The 20,350-nt window shown below is 36.9% G+C and overlaps 1 protein-coding gene across 6 annotated transcripts in view; it reads left to right on the top strand.

Moving 5' to 3' along the window:
• The window catches only part of AMN1 (antagonist of mitotic exit network 1 homolog), a 49,237-nt gene extending 29,006 nt beyond the window's left edge, over positions 1–20,231 (top strand). For 2 of the 6 annotated variants that reach the window (XM_008683459.2, XM_040642309.1), the window contains exons 4-8: positions 598–815; positions 1,141–1,197; positions 7,099–7,210; positions 9,475–9,543; positions 20,021–20,231. In XM_008683459.2, the coding sequence (XP_008681681.1) occupies positions 598–815; positions 1,141–1,197; positions 7,099–7,210; positions 9,475–9,543; positions 20,021–20,094 (530 nt within the window). In that variant the 3' untranslated portion in view covers positions 20,095–20,231. Of the gene's footprint in view, positions 1–597; positions 816–1,140; positions 1,198–7,098; positions 7,211–9,474; positions 9,544–11,967; positions 12,303–18,497; positions 18,800–20,020 lie in introns of those variants that run through there. The other 4 variants (XM_008683461.2, XM_008683460.2, XM_040642310.1 and 1 more) reach the window with 4 other exon arrangements.
• The last annotated feature ends 119 nt before the right edge of the window (positions 20,232–20,350 follow it).

The following is a 20,350-nucleotide window of genomic DNA, read 5'->3' as shown; positions in this document are numbered from 1 at the left end:
GGATATTAAGGAGGGCACGTATTGCATGGTGCACTGGGTGTTATACACAACTAATGAATCATCGAGCTTTACATCGGAAACCGGGGATGTACTGTATGGTGACTAACATAATATAATAAAAAATCATTAAAAAAAAAAAAGTATGATTCCTAAGGATAAGCGTGAAAACTATCACCTAAGACATTTGGGCAATTTAACTTTTGATTTCCCTTCAGAGTCCACAAGAAAATTAATTTTATTACTTTAAGACTTTTTATTTTAACAAAAAGGAGATTTATCTACTATTTAATGACCTAATTTGATTCCGAATGACTTTTGTCAATTTACTTGTCGACAGTAAAGGCTTGCCATTCACTGCAGATATTCTGAATGATATGCTACAGACTATATAGAAAATTCCTGAAATATTCCAATAGAGTTTTAATAATGACAACATCACTGGGAAATAAATATATCCTCAGAGATGGACTACTTTGCAAAAGGCTAACATACAGTTGGGTATATCAATACTGGTGATTGCTAAAATGAAAATCAGTCACATTTCTCATATATATATACACATATAGCTCATTGATATGTAATTATGTTTTCCCTCAGGAATAAAAGCTGTGGCTTCCTCTTGTTCATACCTGCATGAAGCTTCTTTGAAACGATGCTGCAATCTCACTGATGAAGGAGTCCTTGCTCTTGCAGTCAACTGCCGGCTGCTAAAGATCATTGACTTAGGGGGCTGTTTAGGTATTACCGATGTGTCCCTCCATGCATTAGGAGAAAACTGCCCGTTTTTGCAGTGTGTTGATTTTTCAGCTACTCAGGTAAATGCAATATAGACTTGAAATATAAAGACTGTATGTGTCTGCCCAGTGAATTTCCATGACTCATCAAAAGAACATAAATAATTTTTTTGGTTTCTTTTGGAATTGTTGACCAGCTCATGCCTCAGTGGTTCTAGAACTGTAGTATAACTTGGCACAGTCCCCTCAATTACTTTAAGTAAGGGTGAAAGAGATCAGTGTGGCTCAAACACATGTGTGCTGAATGGGAGGCAATAAAGCCATACATAAATGATTAATAATATTCAAAATATTTTCCCTTCATCTTTTCCATTTATGTGCCATCTTGCTTGTTCTCTTTGCTTAGGTATCTGACGATGGCGTGGTTGCGCTTGTTAACGGATCTTGTGCCAAGAAATTAGAGGTAATTTTAAGATATCTATAAAGTTGATGCTAACTAAATTTTTATGTTATCCTCAGAAGTTGCTTTTTGAATGTAGCAAACAGCCAGTGCCTTATTATCAATTAGGTGTTTCCATGACATTTTTTTGGTTTGGTTTGGTTTGGTTTTTGCCTCCACCTCTTTATTTCCAGAGTGAGGAAAAACTGGTAAAGTTAGGAGGTAAAGCATGCTTTAAATAAAAACCCATTTTACTTCCAATGAACGTCCTCGTTTTCCAGAAGTTTTAGCTTCTAACACATTGAAGGATAATCTTATTATAGTGAAGATCATGAAAGTTCATCAATGTAAAATGATATTCTTTAGGATTTTCATTACCAGGACTACTTAGTGGCTTGCCATCCTATTTTCTTAATATACATGAAGGATTCCAGAATATACCTGTCACATAAAAATTATTCTGAGCTAAAGATGTTTAAGAATCAACAGATGCAAAAAAGAGGCTTTGTCTTAAACACTCTCCCTCCATCTGCCTAAAAACAGAGCCTTCCAAAAGAATTCAGCTGCCATCAAACCCCCTTCAGGGAAGACTACCCAATCCCAGGAAGATCACTCCTACCCCTGGAGGAGTGAGCTGAGAAATGACATAAAGGAAAATTGTCACAAGACTATCATACGTCCCATCTACTCTCTAAAGGCCCACTTTGTTTTCCCTAAAAGTCATCTGTTTTTCTCTAAGTATCCTTTCTCTCCCTCCTTTTCTCCTATTAAGATGATCTATAAACTCTGTATTGTAGCCATGTCTTTGAGCCACTTTCTTTGTGACTAGTGTGTGACCAAACTTGCCTTTTTCCTTGCTTGTGTGTCTTTGTCATTTTACTTCACAGGCTCCCGGAGATAGAACCTAAGAGAACTTAAGAGGAAAAAGGTTTTCCTCCTCAACACATTGTACAGCTTTTGAGAAGATCCTAAATTAGTGTTCAGACCTTCCATTCAGTGACTGATGTGGCACCTATAACCTGGTTCTAAATACATTAAGAAGCCTTTTATCCCAGGATTTTGGTTTCCTCCTTTGCCGGTTTATAGTGAGGTTTTTAGTCTTATTTAATATAGATGTGCTTTTCAATGATAAACCGTATCTGGGATGCCTGGGTGGTCAGTTAAGCGGTTAAGCATCTGCCTTCAGCTCAGGTCACGATCTCAGGGTCCTGGGTTTGAGTCCCATGTGGGCTCCCTGCTCAGTGGGGAGTCTGCTTCTCCCTCTCCCTCTGCCCCTCCCTCCTTCTCATGCTCTCTCTCTCTCTCTCAAATAAATAAATAAAATCTTTTTTTAAAAAATTAGCCACATCAAATTCTTTTTGAAAGTAAAGAGGCTATAAATGAATTAAAAATGTTAGCAATAACTATAATAAAAGAATAGCAGTGTCGTGTTTTTGCCAAAATATTTCTCCTTGAGTTATTGCCCAGAGACAATTTTTTTCTTTTTGTATCTAGATCCTGCTTGTATGTATGTGTGTGCATATGTATGTCTATACAGCATATATATTTTTACAAATCTTTTGATTAAGAAATCACTGTGTTTTCTTATACTGAGTTCCAAATTCCAAATTGCATCCTAACTGTAAGGTCAATAAATTCTGCCATAATGTTTACTGTTTGAAATACTAACATTTGTTGAGCACTAACTATATTCCAGCCTCCATACTTAACTATTGCTTTATATTCATTAGGTTATTTAATTCTTATGATAACATTATCTTATAATCATCATTTTTAATAAAGTTCCCAAACAACTATCATAGTTTATCATTCCCTAATGAAACCAACCAGGAAATTAGTTGTCATGCAGTGATAGGACACATACCTACATATTTACTTCAGCACTATAAAATTAGGAGCACCAACCTAAGCAGACAGAAAAAGTTTCAGTTACCAATAAGTGCTGGCGATTATAGTACCATATCATTGAATTTTTTATTTTTTCAATTTTCCAAATCTTATTTCTATAAGTGCCAAAACATTTCAATGGAAATCTTTCTAAACTTTATTAGAACTTAATTCCTTCCTTAAACAGAGTAAATATACTTTAACCTTTGTCTCATGGCATCTAGTATTTTTGTGACCACAATTTCTGACTCAAATTGAAATACAAACTTTTTCGTCTTTTTTACTGACTTTTCTCTTGTGGACAGTATGTGTTCCTACCTTTTGTCACATGCTCTGTTTTAATCTCTTGCTTTTCATATGTTCTGTTCCTGGAAATTATATTATCAGTGTTGCTTAATTGTTTATAACTTGAAAATAAATTCGATTCAAAGCCTAAGGACCTCGGGACACCCAGCTGGCTTAGTCAGTAGAGTATGTGACTCTTGATCTCAGGGTTATAAGTTCAAGGTCCACGTTGGGGGTAGAATTTACTTAATAATAATTTTTAAAAGTCTGAGGACCTCTCCTAAAGATTGACAAACACACAAACATGTTATAACATTTATTGAATGTCATGATTATTTCTGAAATTCCTGTTGATCTGTGTTCCCAGTGGGCAGAGACCATTTTGTTCATCATTTTATCATCATTTTATCCCCATGTTTTACTGCAGTTCCAGGCACATGATAGTCCCTCAATAAATGTTATCATATTAACTTTATATTATAGTCATTTTATAAGTTTCTACAATCTTCATGGTTAAAAGTTTATTTGCTGTAGAATTTCATTTGTTCAACAAATACTAAGTACCTGCTATGTTCTAGAACGTAGATGTACAATTGGTACATCAGAGAACAGAATCTGTTCACACGACGTATCATTCTTTATTTTTTGTTGTTGATAATTCAGATTATTTTCAGTTTTTAGCTATTAGGAATAATCATATGTTGGGGTTTATACTTTTTTCTCATTGCTGTAATGAACTCCAGAAAACAGAACAAGTGGATCAATAGGTTTATACTTTAATGGTCCTAAATTCATAGTGTAAAATTGGTTCCTGTGAAGGTTATGTTGTGAATTCACAATTTTGCCAAGACCCCAGTTCGTAGCATTGAACCTCTTTTTTTTTATTCCTTAAGATATTTTAAATGTTGAACACTATTCCTTCCATCTGTTCTCAAATTGTATTTGTCTGTAGCCTTCAACAATTTATAAAATAGAATATGTTTGCCCATTTATAACGATGCTTTTTTCCTCAATTTTTATGAGTTTTCAATATACTCAGGTTTCCTTTATCTGTAAGATATGATTGATTATAATATGTATACCAACTTAATATCAACTTTTCAGGAGGAAAAATATTAATACCATCAATATACATGTCAACTATTAGCTAAATCTTAGAATTCTTAAAAAGTCTTTTATTGTGGTCAAATATACACAACACAAAACTTACCACTTTAACTATTTTTTGTGTACAATTCAGTCGAATTAAGTACATTCACATTGTTGTGCAGCCATCACCACAATCCATCTCCAGAACTTTTTCTTCATCCTACACTGAAACTCATTACCCATGAAACAATATCTCCCCATTACCCCCCCCCAGCCTCTAGCTACCTCTGTTCTACTTTCTGTCTCTATGAATTTGCCTATTCTAGATAACTCATGTAAGTGGATCATACAATATTTGTCCTTTGCTGTCTGACTTATGTCACTTAGCCGAATGTTTTCAAGGTTTATCTGTGTCCCTGCATGTATCAAAATTTCATTCCTGGGGCGCCTGGGTGGTTCTGTCGGTTAAGTGTCTGTCTTATGGCTCAGGTCATGATACCAGGGTCCTGGGATGGAGCCCCACATCAGGCTACCTGCTCAGCAGGGAGTCCTCTTCTCCCCCTGCCCCTCACTGGCTTCTGCTCTTTCTCTCTTTCCCAAATAAGTAAAGTCTTAAAAAAGAAAAAAATTCATTCCTTTTAAGACTGCATAATATTTCATTGTATATATATTGTATATTCATATATAAATATGCACACATGTGTATATGTTTTTATATATATGCTTATGTGTGTATGTATATATGTAAACATTTTGTTTATTCATTCATCTTTCAATATTTGTTTTCACCTTTTCACTATTGTGAATACTGCTGCTATGAGCATAGGTATACAAATATCTGTTCTCGTCCCTGCTTTCAGTTCTTTGGGTATATACCTGGAAGTGAAATAGCTGGATTATATGGTAATGCTATGTTTAATTTTTTAAAGAACCATCATACTATTATCACACTGGCTGTACCATTTTACATTCCCACCACCAGTGCAGAAGGATGGATTCCAAATTAGAACATCAAACGAGGGATATATAATATTTCTAACATATGAAAAAACATAGAAAGTAATATACCACAAACCTGTGGACCAGCCACTGAAATTTTAACATTTTCTGTACTTATTTCAGTTCCTTGTTAAAAATTATGTTACATGTAAAGCTCCCTGCACATTTATTCTCTTTCTTCCTTCAAAGTAACCACTATTCTAAAGCCACCTGTGTATTTTTCCTTGCATGTTTGCATCATTTACCTATATGTGGATAGACACATAGAGATATAGATCCATAAACAAGATGAAGTATTGTCTTATGTTTTAAACTTCTTTTACTTAGCACAATGTTTTTGAGATTCATCCATGTTGTTGCATGTGTTACTATTTCATTCCTTTTATTTATTTGTTTATTTTGCTGAGTAGTATTCCATAGTGTGGATATGACACAGTTTGTTCAGAATTGGTGAATGTACAGGGCGCCTGGGTGGCTCAGCCGTTAAGCATCTGCCTTCGGCTCAGGTCATGATCCCAGGATCTTGGGATCGAGCCCTGCATTGGGCTCCCTGCTCAGCGGGAAGCCTGCTTCTCCCTCTCCCACTCCCCTTGCTTGTGTTCCCTCTCTCGCTATCTCTCTGTCAAATAAATAAATAAAATCTTAAAAAAAAAAAAAAAGAATTGGTGAATGTACCATTTGATGGATATTTGGGTGGTTCTAATTTTGGACTGTTATAAATACTACTATAGAAATCTGTGTACAAGTCTTTTTGTAGACATACATTTTCATTTTTCTTGGATAAACACCTAGGAATGAGATTGCTGGGTCATATAATAAATACACATTAAGCTTTAAAAGATATGACAATACTGTTTTCCGAAGTGCCTGAACTAACATTATGTTTGAGATTTATGTCTATTAATACAAGTAGTTATTTTTCATTTTAACTGTTTCATCTGTTCCATTAATAAACCACCATTTGTTTACCCATTATCCACTTTTTTACTATTACAAATAATATTAAAATGAGCACATTTATAAATTGTTTCCTTGGGCACATATGCAAGAGTTACTCCGTGTATAGTGGACATTTTCAGTTGGAACTGCTGGGTTCTGGGGTATACTTATCTTCAGCTTTAATAGATTTTGCAATATGTCTATATAAAATGATTGGGCACTTAACTTTTAAATCATCTGTACTTCCAAATTACTGCATACTTACTTACATTAGTCCTTTCTATTGAATGTTTCTTGCAAGTAGATATTTGGTTCTGTTTGTTTGTTGTTTTTAAGTTGTTGTTGTTTTTAATTTATTTGAGAGAGAGAGCACGCATAGAGGAAGAGAGGGAGGGGAGAAGCAGGCTCCTCACTGAGCAGAAAGCCTGACAATGTAGGACTTGATCCCAGGACCCGAGATCATGACCTGAGCTGAAGGCAGATGCTTAACCGACTGAGCCACCCAGGCACCCTGTTTGTTGTTTTTTAAGTTTTATTTATTTGCGTAATCTCTATGCCCAACATGGGGCTTGAACCCATGACCCTGAGATCAAGAGTCTCATGTTCCTCCGACTGAGCCAGCTAGATGCCCCTGGTTCTTTTTGTATCAGAGTATTTCCCAGGCTTTTTCATGCTGTCATCATACCTGTTTTTTCTTTTGACTATGCTTTCTTTCTTTTTAAATAGGAGATTCACATGGGACATTGTGTGAATCTGACTGATGAGGCTGTAGAAGCTGTCCTCACTTGCTGTCCTCAGATACGTATATTACTCTTCCATGGATGCCCCCTAATAACAGGTTAGTATGATAGACTGGCTGGGTTCAAATCCTGGCTTCATCTTTTAATAACTGTGTGACCTTAACTACTCAACCCATTCCATTATTCAGTTTCCTCATCTGTAAGATGGATATAATAGCAGTACCTACCTCATAAGCTTAGTCATGATAATTATCTGACAGCACTTTATACGGTGGCTAGCACATAGTGAAAGCTCAATAAATGTCAGTCATGATGATGATGGTAGTGGTCCTGATAATAAACATGATGTTTTGTGTAGACAAAAAAAAATCAAGCTTATAATATTACATCTATTAAATATGCTAAATGACCTGTTGACTAATCTCATCAAACTGTAGCCATTGAGATTCAGACCAATGTGGACTCTTAGGCTAATGTGATAGATACTTCACTGAAGGAGAACAAAGTAGTCACACCCCATTTGGTCTGTGTAAGAGCCATGATACTGGAAATAAAAGGTGCAGCATAGGGAATATAACCAGGGATATTGTTGTGTGGTGACAGATGGTAGCTACATTTGTGGTGAGGAAAGCATAACATAGAGAGAGATGTTGAATCACTATGTTGTACACCTGAAACTAATGTAATATTATGTGTCAGCTGCACTCCAATTAAAAAAAATTTAAAGAAAAAAGAGAGCACCTGGGTGGCTCATTTGGTTAAGTGTCTGACTCTCAATGTCAGCTCAGGCCTTGACCTCATGGCTGTGAGTTCAAGCCCTGTGCTGGGCTCCATGCTGGGTGTGGAACCTATTTAAAAAAAAAAAAAAAAAAAAGGACTACTAAAGATAGTAAAATAAAAAGATTTTACCTTTAAAAATATTTTATTACTTAGGGACACCTCTGTGGCTCAGTTGGTTAAGTGTCTGCCTTCAGCTTGGGTCGTGATCCTGGGATCCTAGGATCAAACCCCACGTCGGGCTCCCTGCTCATTAGAGGGTCTGCTTCTCCCCCTCTCCCTGGCCCTCCCCCCATTTGTGCTGTCTCTCTCTCTCACTCTCTCTCAAATAAATAAAAATATAATCTTTAAAAAATATTTTGTTACTTATAAAATCTAATAGAGCTAATAGTGATATATAAGAACATAAAATTTAAAATTGCAAAAATATTATTTTGGTGTCATAATTTATATAAAATAATGGATAAAATACTATATTATTATGGGAAAAAAAGAGCCACAATACTATATATCACCGTGTCCTGAAACCACAGCACCTCAGCCCTTTTGCTGCAGTGGGCCACATAACACAGTATAACCTGTACCTGACTTGTAAGTCAGCACGGATGCCCAGTCCTTCCAACTCATGTCTCTAATTACAGTCTAAACAGTTACTCTCTAGGTTGAGTTATGATCTTAGAAGTCCTCTTAACAACCTCTGTTCTTTCTTATGTTTGGACTGTCAATGTAAACCAAGCCTACAACAGGTTGTGTTTGGTATCAGTGACATCTATAATGAAGACTAAATCTTTTGGGCCAAGACATTTCTCAAAAAACTAAAGCCAAAAAGGACATTACAAACTGTGAACAGTGCTCTCCAGGGAGAGTTATGGAGGGACCAGAGTAGGAAAAAGCCTGCACTATACGCCCTTTGTCCCTTTTGAATTGTGTATCATGTGGATGATTTTATCTATTAAAATTAGTAATAATAATTTAAAGAAAATTACTTAGAACAAGAAAAACTTATGGAACTGAGTGCAAGGGATTGATACCTGCGTACATTATCCTGGGGGTTGTGAGAAAGCAAACAGAGGTTCTCTGGTCATCAAACAAGGCAGAAAATTGTATTCTAATCAGTAGGCTCTTATTTTAAGATGAAGGCGATCACAGTATATGGAATGTAATTACAGCAATCTTTCATAATCTTTCCAGAATATGAGTCAAGGTGTGTATATCTATCCACTGAGCTATGTGTGCATTTGATCAATATATTGAACAAGCAAGAGGTACTCGTAAAGCGACTCTATTTTCCTCACACTACTTTATTACAAATCTGCTCTAAAGAGGCTAATTTTTCCCTACTGCCAGATGAAATCTCAGGTGCCATTGACTTATCATTCTCAGATAGTTAAAATGTCTTGCCATTTCATATCACTGAAACCTCTCATTTCAGTAATTAAAATGTCTTAGGTCCATGCAGTACTCCAAACAAGTCCAAGTTAAAGCTTTTGCTCCTCCAGTCAGCTCATATTTGGCTGCAGTGGGTAAGGGGATGTTGTTGGTTTCTGTATTTTACCATCCCTCACTTCCCTTCTTCCTTCCCCAGCTTGCCCACCGTGGTTTCTGACCCCACCAACGTTAGTGCAGTGTGGGACTGGGATAAGCAGGAACAGAGGTAAGGGAAGGAAAAGTCTTACTTGACTTCTGTGATCAAGTGCCAGCACTCTGGGCCCTGTGGGTGAGCTGATCCGTACTCTCTCAAAAGTGGGGCACTTTGGGGTTCTTCAGGGCCAACTTCCTACCAGCCCCTCATCATTTCATGTATGTCCTATCTGCAGTTCTCTTGATTCAAGCCAGCATGTCTCTTCTGGTTAGTAGCTACTATTTTCTTCCTCTGTCCCCAGGCATCCAGTAATACACCGTCAGTCTCTTTCTGCTCAGGTTTCCTAACTTAGCTGGGTTCCTTTCATGAGCAAAGTATAAGGCAACCCCATGGCAGCCCTCATCTGTCCACAGGAAACACATACTTTAGGCAATGAGAGTGCAGGTACATCCCAACGCCAGTCTTCTCTTTAGCTGCAGAGACTCTTGCCATAGCCTTTTGCCCTTTAGTTTTCTCAGATGTGGGTCTGCTTTAGTGTCCTGTGTCCCCCAAGCTCCAAGGGACATATCAGACTCTCCAACCAATCTCCTTAGACTGCCCTTTCACTAGGCTTGAACAGAAAAGGAAGCACCTCCAGCCCTCTTTCCAGAACTCCAATCACAGCTATCTTGAAAGGGATCCTTTCTTCAATTTCCAGCTATCCATCCCTTCTCACTTTAACACTTTCGTATCTTTAAATGGATGAAGTGCCATGGATTCCAAAATCAGATTTCAGCCAAGCATTTCCAAGTCAAATATAGGTAGTCTGGAATCTCACTGGAATGAGAAAGTAGCTGGTACCTCTAGTCCTGGAACCTTAGCTGAAATAGTTCTCTTTTAATGTTCTGTTATATTTGTCTCAGGATAACTTGGCTAGGCATATTATAAATTCAGCCTTTGCTAATTTTACCTTCATTATCTTTCTGGTTACCCTGTGGACACTCTTCTTTGATATTACCCCCAAACTCAGTAAGTGGTCATTTCTTAAAGGTTAGTTGCAGTATGGAAGTTGAAAATATATCAATGAAATTTTTGTATACTCATATTACAGTCCATTGGTCTGTCTTGTATTTTGATTGGATCTTTTACCCATACGTGATTTTGTAATATCATGCATTGGCAGTTTGGAAAATATTGGTTCTCTTAGTAATATGGGTCTTCCAATGTCAACACATTTTATTATAGCAAAAAAATCTCATTTGTTAACAGCACCATCAGGTAGTTGTCAAGATCATAATGGCAGCTACATTTTTCCAAAATTCATCTGAAAGCTAAAATTTCATCATTCACAACAAACTCTGACATTTGTTTTCTCTGAAGCAACAGGCTCATTTTGCTCCTTTTCAAGAAATGATCTGTGCTGGAGGGGAGGTGGGTGGCGGTTGGGGTAACTGGGTGATAGGCATTACTTGATGTAATGAGCCACGGGTGTTACATGCAACTGATGAATCACTAAACTCTACCTCTGAAACTAACAATACACTATATTATGTTATTAACTATATATGTTAATTTAATTTAATTTAATTTAATTAATTTAATTAATTTTAAATTTTAAAAAATGGGGGCACCTGGGTGGCTCAGTCAGTTAAGCATCTGCCTTCAGCTCAGGTCATGATCCTGGGGTCCTGGGATTGAGCCCCACATGGGCTCCCTGCTCAGTGGGGAGCCTGCTTCTCCTTCTTCCTCTGCCTGCCACTCCCCCTGCTTGTGTTCTCTTGCTCTCTCTCTCTCTGTCAAATGAATAAATAAATAATCTTAAAAAAAAAAAAGAAAGAAAGAAAGAAAGAGTCTGACAAGTACCCAAGTCTGAATAACCTTAGGTTGTCAGCTGTTCTTTCAAGTAAAAATGATATTCCATGAATAAAGTGACTGTCTTAGCTCACAACCCTAAAAGGGTCTCAGACTGTAGGACCTACAGACCACACTTTGAGAACCATTGCTTTACAGTAAAGAACGATTATCAGTTAACTTTAGCACTTGGAGCAGGAACACAATATCCCTTTCAAATCATTTCTTATATTTTCATGTAACTTTAGTAGAAATGAAAGTAGACATTAAAATGACAGGAGTTCAAAATACTTGGAATAGAATAATAGTAGTTTTGACCTATAAGATTATCTAGGCCAGCATTTAACCAACTGTTACTGCTATGTAAATGAACCAAAGATGGCCTCTTTCTTTTCTTTCTTTTTTTTTTTTTTTAAGATTTTATATATTTGAGAGAGAGAGAGTCCAAGCAGGGTGAACAGCAGAGGGAAAGGGAGAGGCAGGCTCCCTGCTGAGCAGGGAGCTCTGATGCAGGGCTTGAACCCAGGACCCTGGGATCATGACCTGAGCCAAAGGCAGATGCTTAACTGACTGAGCAACCCAGGATTTCTTCACAGCAGATTGGGACTATTAGTTCAAAAGCCCACTGACGTCAAATATTTTTTCATTCAATGATTTTAAAAACAGCCTAAAGAAGCAGATTTTTAGCCATCTAGAGCCTGCCTGTTCTGCATACCCTGAAAAACTGCGCTCAAGCCACTCTTGCCCTTTGGAGCTCCCTGACCCAGAGACTCCTTCTCTTGATGCGGAGCACCATCATGACACAGAAACCTCCTCTTCAGTCCTCTGGGAATTCCTTTACCCTCCTTCCCTTCTCAGTAGTGCTGCACCCGCCCCCCCCCCCCCCCCCCCCCCCCACACACACACATTGTTGTCTTTGGAAGGTCTCAAGCTGTGAGGGACTTCTGAAAGCAAATCTGTCAAAGCGCTGCCCAAATAAAGCTTCTTGGGTCCTACTGCCACCTTGTGGTCATGTCTTTTTCCTTGCTCTGCCCTGAAATCCCTTAACTACAGTGACATGGTATGATGTTCTAGAAAATACCATAAGTATAGTGTTGGAGCTTAGGGCAGGCCACCCCAAAATAAGCCATGGAGTATATTTATTATTTTGAATTAAAGCTACTTAAGAAACAGTCAGTGCAAGAAAAACACTCTGACCTTCTTTTGTCTCCCAAAAGGAGGAAACAAATCTCCCATGTGAAAGGTACCCTCCCGGCACCAGGAGCTAGAAAAACATCTTTATCATCAGAGATGGGGAATTCAGGGCCTAAGAAGTCTATATAAACAAACCTTGTTACTTTTACTAATTTACAACCCCAGCTTTATTCTGTTAGAATTCCTTATTAATTGAAGCTCCCAAACATAAGTTTTCTTTGTCCTGTCAGTTCATCAAAAATTTGTTTCTCTGTATAAAACTATCTGTCTTGGTCACTTCTTAGGTCCCATATCTTTGAGACCTCCATACATGCAAATTAAATTTGATGTTTTTCCTGTTAATCTATATCCTGTTTAATTCAGACTGCAGCCAGAAGAATCTTAAATAGAGGAAAATTTTTCTCCCCCAATAATAGCATAGAACTAAAAGTGGCTTTTTTTTTTTTTTTTAGATTTTATTTATTTATTTATTTTAGAGAGAGAGCATGCATGAGCAGGGGAAGGGGTGGAGGGAGAGGGAGGTGGAGAGAATATCAAGCTGACTCCATGCTGAGCTCAGAGCCCATTGCAGGGCTCGATCTCATGACCCTGAGATCATGACCTGAGCTGAGACCAAGAATCAGATACTTAACTGAGCCACCCAGATACCCCAGAACTAAAAGTGTTTGTGTGTCCAAAAAGTTTAGGAAATGCAACATACTACTATAATGAATGTTAATTTGTCAAAGAGTCTGAGAAATACTATAGCTAAGAAACTTGTTTAACTGTCTTTATCCAAGCATTTCCCAAAATTTTTTTTAGCACAGAACACTTTTATGGACCTCAACTTGCCCTTGTGTGTAATTGTTAGTCATGAAGTTGGGAGATCTGATAATAATGCAAAAGAGTTCATATTACCATTGCTTTATTAATAAAGGTTCGTGAAGAGAAGAAGCTGAAGTTTTTCAGCTACCCAGATCATCTCTACTCTTCCCCCTTTCCTGTCAGCACTACTACCATTGTATATTTTTGCTACCATCATTAAATGAAAATAAAATGGGGTAATATATTCACCTTATATTTAATTTGCATTAATTTTTTTCTCCAAAGAAGATAAATGGTTTTTGGGGAGAGGGGGTTTGGCCTGGTAAATGAAAGATTTTTCTTCTTTTATGATACCTTATATAACATTTATCTTCATGCTTATATATTTATGTGGTTGCTTATACATGACTATATAAGACAATATGATTTATTTTTCATAAAAATATATGTATATAAGGATGTTCAATTGTAATGTTATCCTCAAAGCAATCTGACCCCCAAATTGACAGTGGCACTATAGTTTCCCCTCAAATCCCCTAAATTAATAGGATTATCTTCTCCACTATAATTCTAAGTATTTTATAAATTTCTTAAAGTCAGACTATAAACAGGACTTCACATTATAACTCAGGTCTTGAAACTGTTAGAAACACCCTGATTTTATTTCTGCAGAAAATAAAACAAAAACTAAGCTGCTATTTAAAATATTGTAAATTATAATTTTTAGAAAGAAAACCACAGACCCAAGGTAGGTTCACTTCACTTACCCCAGTACAAATTTAGACTTAACTGCAGTTTCGGTTTCTCCAAGGAGTGAAATTTAAGACAATCAATGTAAAATTTTCGGGTCAGCACCAATGAGGTAATCTGTCACATGGGCCCTCTTCATCCCCTCAAAGAAAGGTTAGGTAATCCTCCTAATAGGACACTTTGTCTTTCCCCCATGAGAAGATGACCTTGCCTGAACCAATCCCTACTTTTCTTTTGCTAATAACTTCTTGCCCTACTCTCCTTCCTATAAAAATCTTCCATTTTGTACAACTCCTTAGAGCTCCTCTCTACTTGCTAGATGGGATGCTGCCTGATTCATGAATCAATTAATAAAGCGTATAATTTACTTGGTTGAATTTTGTTCTTTGACACAATGTACTTTTTATAGATGTTTTGGAAGCAGGAAAATAATTTTACAACTTATTAAATTCTTTTTAATTCAGTTATGTCTATAGATGTTCCGGAAGCAGGAAAATAATTTTACAATTTATTAAATCCTTTTTAATTCAATTATGTCTGCAGTGATTATCAGTAAGTTCAGCTCACACACCTTTACTAATCTCCTACAGTAGACATGCATTTCGGTTTCTCATAATTATCTAAACATGTTTCACAGCATTTGCAGGCGTGGGAGTTTAGATTTTAGAAGCACAATACAGCAATAAGACAGTACTAGATTAATTTATGTTTTACACTGAAAGGCAGGAAAAACCAACATAAACTTCTTCTTAGCCATAACTTTAGTTATGGAGTCTGCCACCTTTGATTGAATTGACCCAAATTTTAAGTCATATGTGAGGATTTGTTTCAGCCTGATTACTATACAAGGAATTTCTTTACTTAGATTCCTAGATTGTAAATGTATCGATATTTACCACATAGAGCCCAAAACAAAAGTATTTTAAGACCCAAGTGGTTTGCTTCAGAATTTCCTTTAGTTAAAATTGATTCCTTGCTTAAAGGACAACTCTTTTATTATTTTGTTTCACTTTCTCTAAATCCTATATTATTGTTACCTCATCATTATTTATTCATTCATTACTGATTCCATGCCACAGAATTTCTTTATTCCAGACACTGTAATGAAGCTTTAGAATTTTGACCATTGTTTGTAAAAATCTGCCAGCCTTCCTTTTTTCACTGTGTATTCCACAAAAAAATCTAAATTACATTTTCCTTAATCATTTTTAAAATTAAGTTAATTTCTATTTCCCACAGTTTCTTCTTTTTCTTGGTGCTCTAAAAGGCCCTGCCATGTATCTCTTTGAAAAAGTAGTCTCCATCTCTGTTAATCATAGATTTTGAGAGATGGTAAAATCTTTCTTAGACTTAATCTACACAACACCCTTGTTTTAAGGATAAGAGAACCAAGAATGAACTTAAGTGGAAATACTTGATAGTAGAACTAGAAGTAAAAACTAGAAGTAAGTCACCTGATCCACAATCTTTAATTCTTTCCCCAGCGGGAGGAATTTCCTGAGTCGTTGGTGTCAGGTGGCTTAACCATTACTAGAAAAGGGAGGGAAATAGGAGAGTGACATCAAGCAACAGCGGTGTGATTGGTACTAATGACTTTGAGTCTTTTTCAATCTTGAGAGTCTGTGTTTGGAAGGGTGGCAGAATATGCCACACCAGTATGCTTCTTCAGGACAAGGACATTTTGAGCTGATTATTTTTGAGAAACAGCAGACACTAGAGAAGCTCCAAATATGGAGAAGTTACCCTTTTGTAAGAGAAATTTGCATTTATAAAGAAAAACCTCCATTTGTAAGTATCCCTCTCTCTATACTAGGAAGAAAAGGGTGACTCTAAATCACAAGAGAATCTTATCAGTGGAGAAGACACTAACATAAATCTGTATAGCAAACTTTACCTTTACTTTTTTGCTGTGCTTTTTCTAATAACCTCCTATGATTGGCCTTCCCACCCTGCCCCACCCCAATATCTTTCTTATGTCTTTAGCTGAAGATGGTATTTAAGGTGGTGGCTAGGGCTGTCTCAGGGAATTTACTCATTTTCCCTGGGTATCTCTCATGCATACACGAAGTATACATATTGCTAAGCTGTTTGTTTTTCTCTGGCTAATCTTTTATGGGGGGGGGGGGGCTGTCTCAGCCAAGAACTCAGAAGAGTAGAAGGAAAATGATTTTTTCTCCCCTGCAGTTTCTACAGTGCTCTGGCAAGGGATCACTAAATACTTAGAGAACCCACAGTTTCTCTTTATAGCATAATAAACTCACAGGCATTGATTATTCCTACTATTCAAAGTCTCAATCCTAAATACTCTGTATTTTCTCCAGAAAAAGTTGCCTGAGGAGACTTTGAGTAATGTAATACTGCCATCTAGCATCCAAATTTTAAAATTACCTAAAAATATACTGTATGGTTTACTGGAGGGAAAAATGTCATCCTACTTATGTGTAATAATAAATTTCTACAGAAGGATGACACAAATATAGTCAGAAAACAAATATGTATGTTTGATAACATCTTCATAATTAGTAAAAATGCCAAAATGATCCTAAAAACACCAACTAGAATGAAATTGGGAAGTATACATTTCCAATTTTATTCTTTTTAAAATTGTATTGGTTATTCTGGGTCCCTTAAGTTCCCAGATACATATTAGGATCATGTTGTCAATTTCTAAAAAAAAAGAGAGAGAGAGAGACAACTGGGATTCTGGAAGAGATTGCATTGAATCTGCAATCAATTTAGGGAGTATTGTCATGTTAATATTGTCTTCTGATCTATGAACACAGATGTCTTTCCATTTATTTAGATCTTGAATTTCTTTCAACGGTGTTTTATAGTTTTCAGACTGTTTTTCACTTCTTTTGTTAAATTTATCCCTAAGTGTTTTATTCTTTTTGATGGTAATGTAAATGGAATTCTTTTCTTAATTTCATTTTTGGATTGTTCATTGATAGTGTATACAAATACATTTGACTTTGTATATTGATCCTGTACTGCGCAACTTTGCTGAACTCATTTATTAGTTCTAATTTTTTAGTGGATCCCTTAGGACATTCTGTAATTAGACAGGACATTCTGTATATATTACATAATGTACAAAGATAGTTTTACTTCTTTCTTTCCAGCATGAGTACCTTTTATTTCTTTTCCTTCTCAAATTTCCTTGGCTGGAACCTCCAATGCAATGCTGAATAGAAGGGGGTAAGAACAGGGGTGCCTGCGTGGTTTAGCCGGTTAAGCAGCTGCGTTCAGCTCAGATCATGATCCCGGGGTTCTGGGATCTGGCTCCCTGCTCAGTGGGGAGTCTGCTTCTCCCTCTCCCTCTGTCCCTACCCACCCCCTCCTTGCCCCCACTTGTGTGCACGTGCACACATGCTCTCTTTCTAATAAATAAATAATCTTAAAAAAAAAAAAAGAAGTGGGAAGAGCAGACATCCTTGCCTTGTTTCTCATCTTAGGGGGAAAACATTAGTCTTTCATCATAAAGTATGATGTTAAATAAAACTTTAGTTCTTTCATAGACACAATTAGGTTGAAGAAGTTCCCTTCTGTTCCTAATTTGTTGAATGTTTTTACCATGAGTGTTGTCAAATGCTTTTTCTGTGTCGATTAAGATGATCATGGGGTTTTTGTCCTTTATTCTATCGATATGGTATAAGTTGTAGGCAGAATAATACCCCCAACCAAAGATGTCTACGTTTTAATGCCCAGAACCTAAACATGTTAGATTCTATAATGCTGCAAATGGAACTAAAGTTGCTAATCAGTTGAATTTAAAATAGGGAGATTATCCTGGATTATCCAGGTGGGCCCAGAGTAATCATAAGGGTCTTTATAAGGGGAGGAAGCAGGCATAAGGAGAATCATAGAGTTGACAGCATGAGAAGGACTCTGTCCACTGTTGTTCATTTTGAATGTGGAGGAATGCAAAGAACATGGTGGCCTCTAGAAGCTGGAAAAGTCAAGGAGGTGAATTCTCTTCCTTGAGCCTCCAAAAAGGAGTGCTGATCCAAGTTAGCCCAATGAGGCCTAATTTGGAATTCTGACCTCCAAACTATACAATAATAAATTTGTTTTACTTTAAGCCAATAAGGTTGTAGTAATTTATTACAGTAGCAATAGCCCACCAATAAAGTGTATTACGTTAACTGATTTTCAGATGTTAAACCAACCTTTCATTCCTGGGATAAATCCCAGTTGATCATGGCATACAAGCTTTTTTATATGTTGCTAGATTTGATTTGCTAGTGTATTGTTGAGGATTTTTAAATACATATTCATAAGAAATATTAGTCTATAGCTTTGTATGTGTGTGATGACTTTATTTGGCTTTAGTATCAGGGTAATACTGGTTCTCTTGCTTGCACTGAGTCTTGGTAGTTGGGCTTATTTTTGTTTTGTTTAAAATAAAATTTAGAAACCATATGTTGGGCCCACTTTTTTTTCTATAGGTTTGTGAAGTCTATAATTCTAACAACTGACGAGGGAGCAGAAGGCTAGCTGAAGACAAAGCCCAAGCTGACACTCTGCAACCCCTACCCCCACCCCCCACTCCTGGGTGGGACATGTGTGACATTCTTCCAGGGATCTCCCAGCTATCTTACTGTTTATAACTTGCTAGAGGGGAAAACAACCTTAACTTGACAATGGCAAGGCCTCTGGCCTCTTGTAGGTATTTTGTAGGTGGGTCGTCTTTAGCAGATGAAAGTTCTTTTGAAACCTCCCTTTTCCTTACTTCCCCAACTCCCGAGTATATAATCAGCCACTCCTCAAGCCCCCAGCGTAGCAGCTCTTTCTGCCCACAGATCCTGTCACCATGCTTTAATAAACCACCATTCTGCACCAAAGCTGTCTCAAGAATTCTTTTTTTTTTTAAGATTTTATTTATTTATTAGAGAGAGAGTGAGAGAGAGAGCATGAGCAGGGGGAGGAGCAGAGGGAGAAGCAGACTCCCCGCTAAGTAGGGAGCCCGATGCGGGCCTTGATCCCAAGATCCTGAGATCATGACCTGAACCAAAGGCAGACGCTTAACCCACTGAGCCACCCAGGCATCGCTTAAGAATTTGTTTTTGGTCATCAGCTCTGGACCTGCCCTACAGAACCTCACCTATATTCCAAAACCACATCACACCCACTAAACTAGAAAATTTCCAAGAGTAGTTTGGAGAGCTGTTGTATGTACAACATGGGCTGTATCTATTAAACAAGTTTGGTAAACGTATGAATAATTTTTAAAGTAGTAGCATTTTATCAGTATTTTTGCTTTAGCTCATTTTTAAAAGACATTATAAAATTGACTTTGCAAAAGAAATGTAAACCATATTAAAATCACTACTATACATTGTGAATAATTGAGAACCATCTAAATGTCCAATAATATAGATTGGTTAAATTATAATGAATTCATATGATAGTTATCTATTAAAAATCATGCTTCATAATAGTATTGAGTGACATGGAAAATGTTTACCTACAGGTCAAGTTGTCCTATTCTAGTTATTGCTCCCTCCCCTAACCATTTTGGGCATGTTGCAGCTTCCCAAAGTATCCTACCACACCTATTGGCTTTCCTTAATCCTGCTCACTCCTTTGTAAATAGTTGCTGTGTTAAACCCTGTTCAAGCACACCACATTAGTGTGTCTCTTGCCTGCCAGGACCCTGAGAAAGTTTATACACAGGTTAATGGTGAAATTATACCTTTACTCTCTGGCTGGTGAAATTAAGATGAAATTACAGAGAAAACAATGAATGCCTGTTTTTTACAAGTATTACTATGATATGTGCACTGCAGCCAATAATGAGAGTTACCACTAATTAAATGTTTTTAGTTGCAGTTCTTGATGTCTCATCCCCTTTAATCTTTTCAATGACCCTATGAGATATCCTAGTTATCATCCCTAGTTTATACATGAGGACATACTAAATATCTTTGATTATTGTGAATTAACACATAGTCATTGTTTTCTTTTGTAGATCATTCACGAGAAGTCCTGGAGCAATTAGTAGGCCCAAACAAACTAAAGCAAGTGACGTGGACTGTTTACTGATGCTCATTGAAGCTTATCAAAGCAATGATCTTCATACTACATTTCCGGGAAACAATGGTCTTCGCAATTGGCTTTCCAATACTGTGGTTTGTGCTTTGAAGTTAACAGGCCCTTAAACATTTTTAATAGTGCTATTATCCTGTTTGTTTGTGGAGTCATTATTTTTGACTGTGATAAGCCTAGCATGCCCTCTGATGTATTGGGGTGGGGGGCGGGAGGGGAGTCTTGTGTTTGCTTCTTAAATAGCAAAGTTTTA

The sequence above is a fragment of the Ursus maritimus genome, unplaced genomic scaffold, assembly GCF_017311325.1.
Source record: "Ursus maritimus isolate PB19 unplaced genomic scaffold, ASM1731132v1 scaffold_26, whole genome shotgun sequence".
NCBI classification, from domain to species: domain Eukaryota; kingdom Metazoa; phylum Chordata; class Mammalia; order Carnivora; family Ursidae; genus Ursus; species Ursus maritimus.
The sequence above is the reverse complement of the archived record's forward strand: the minus strand, read 5'-3'. Positions and strand labels throughout refer to the sequence as shown.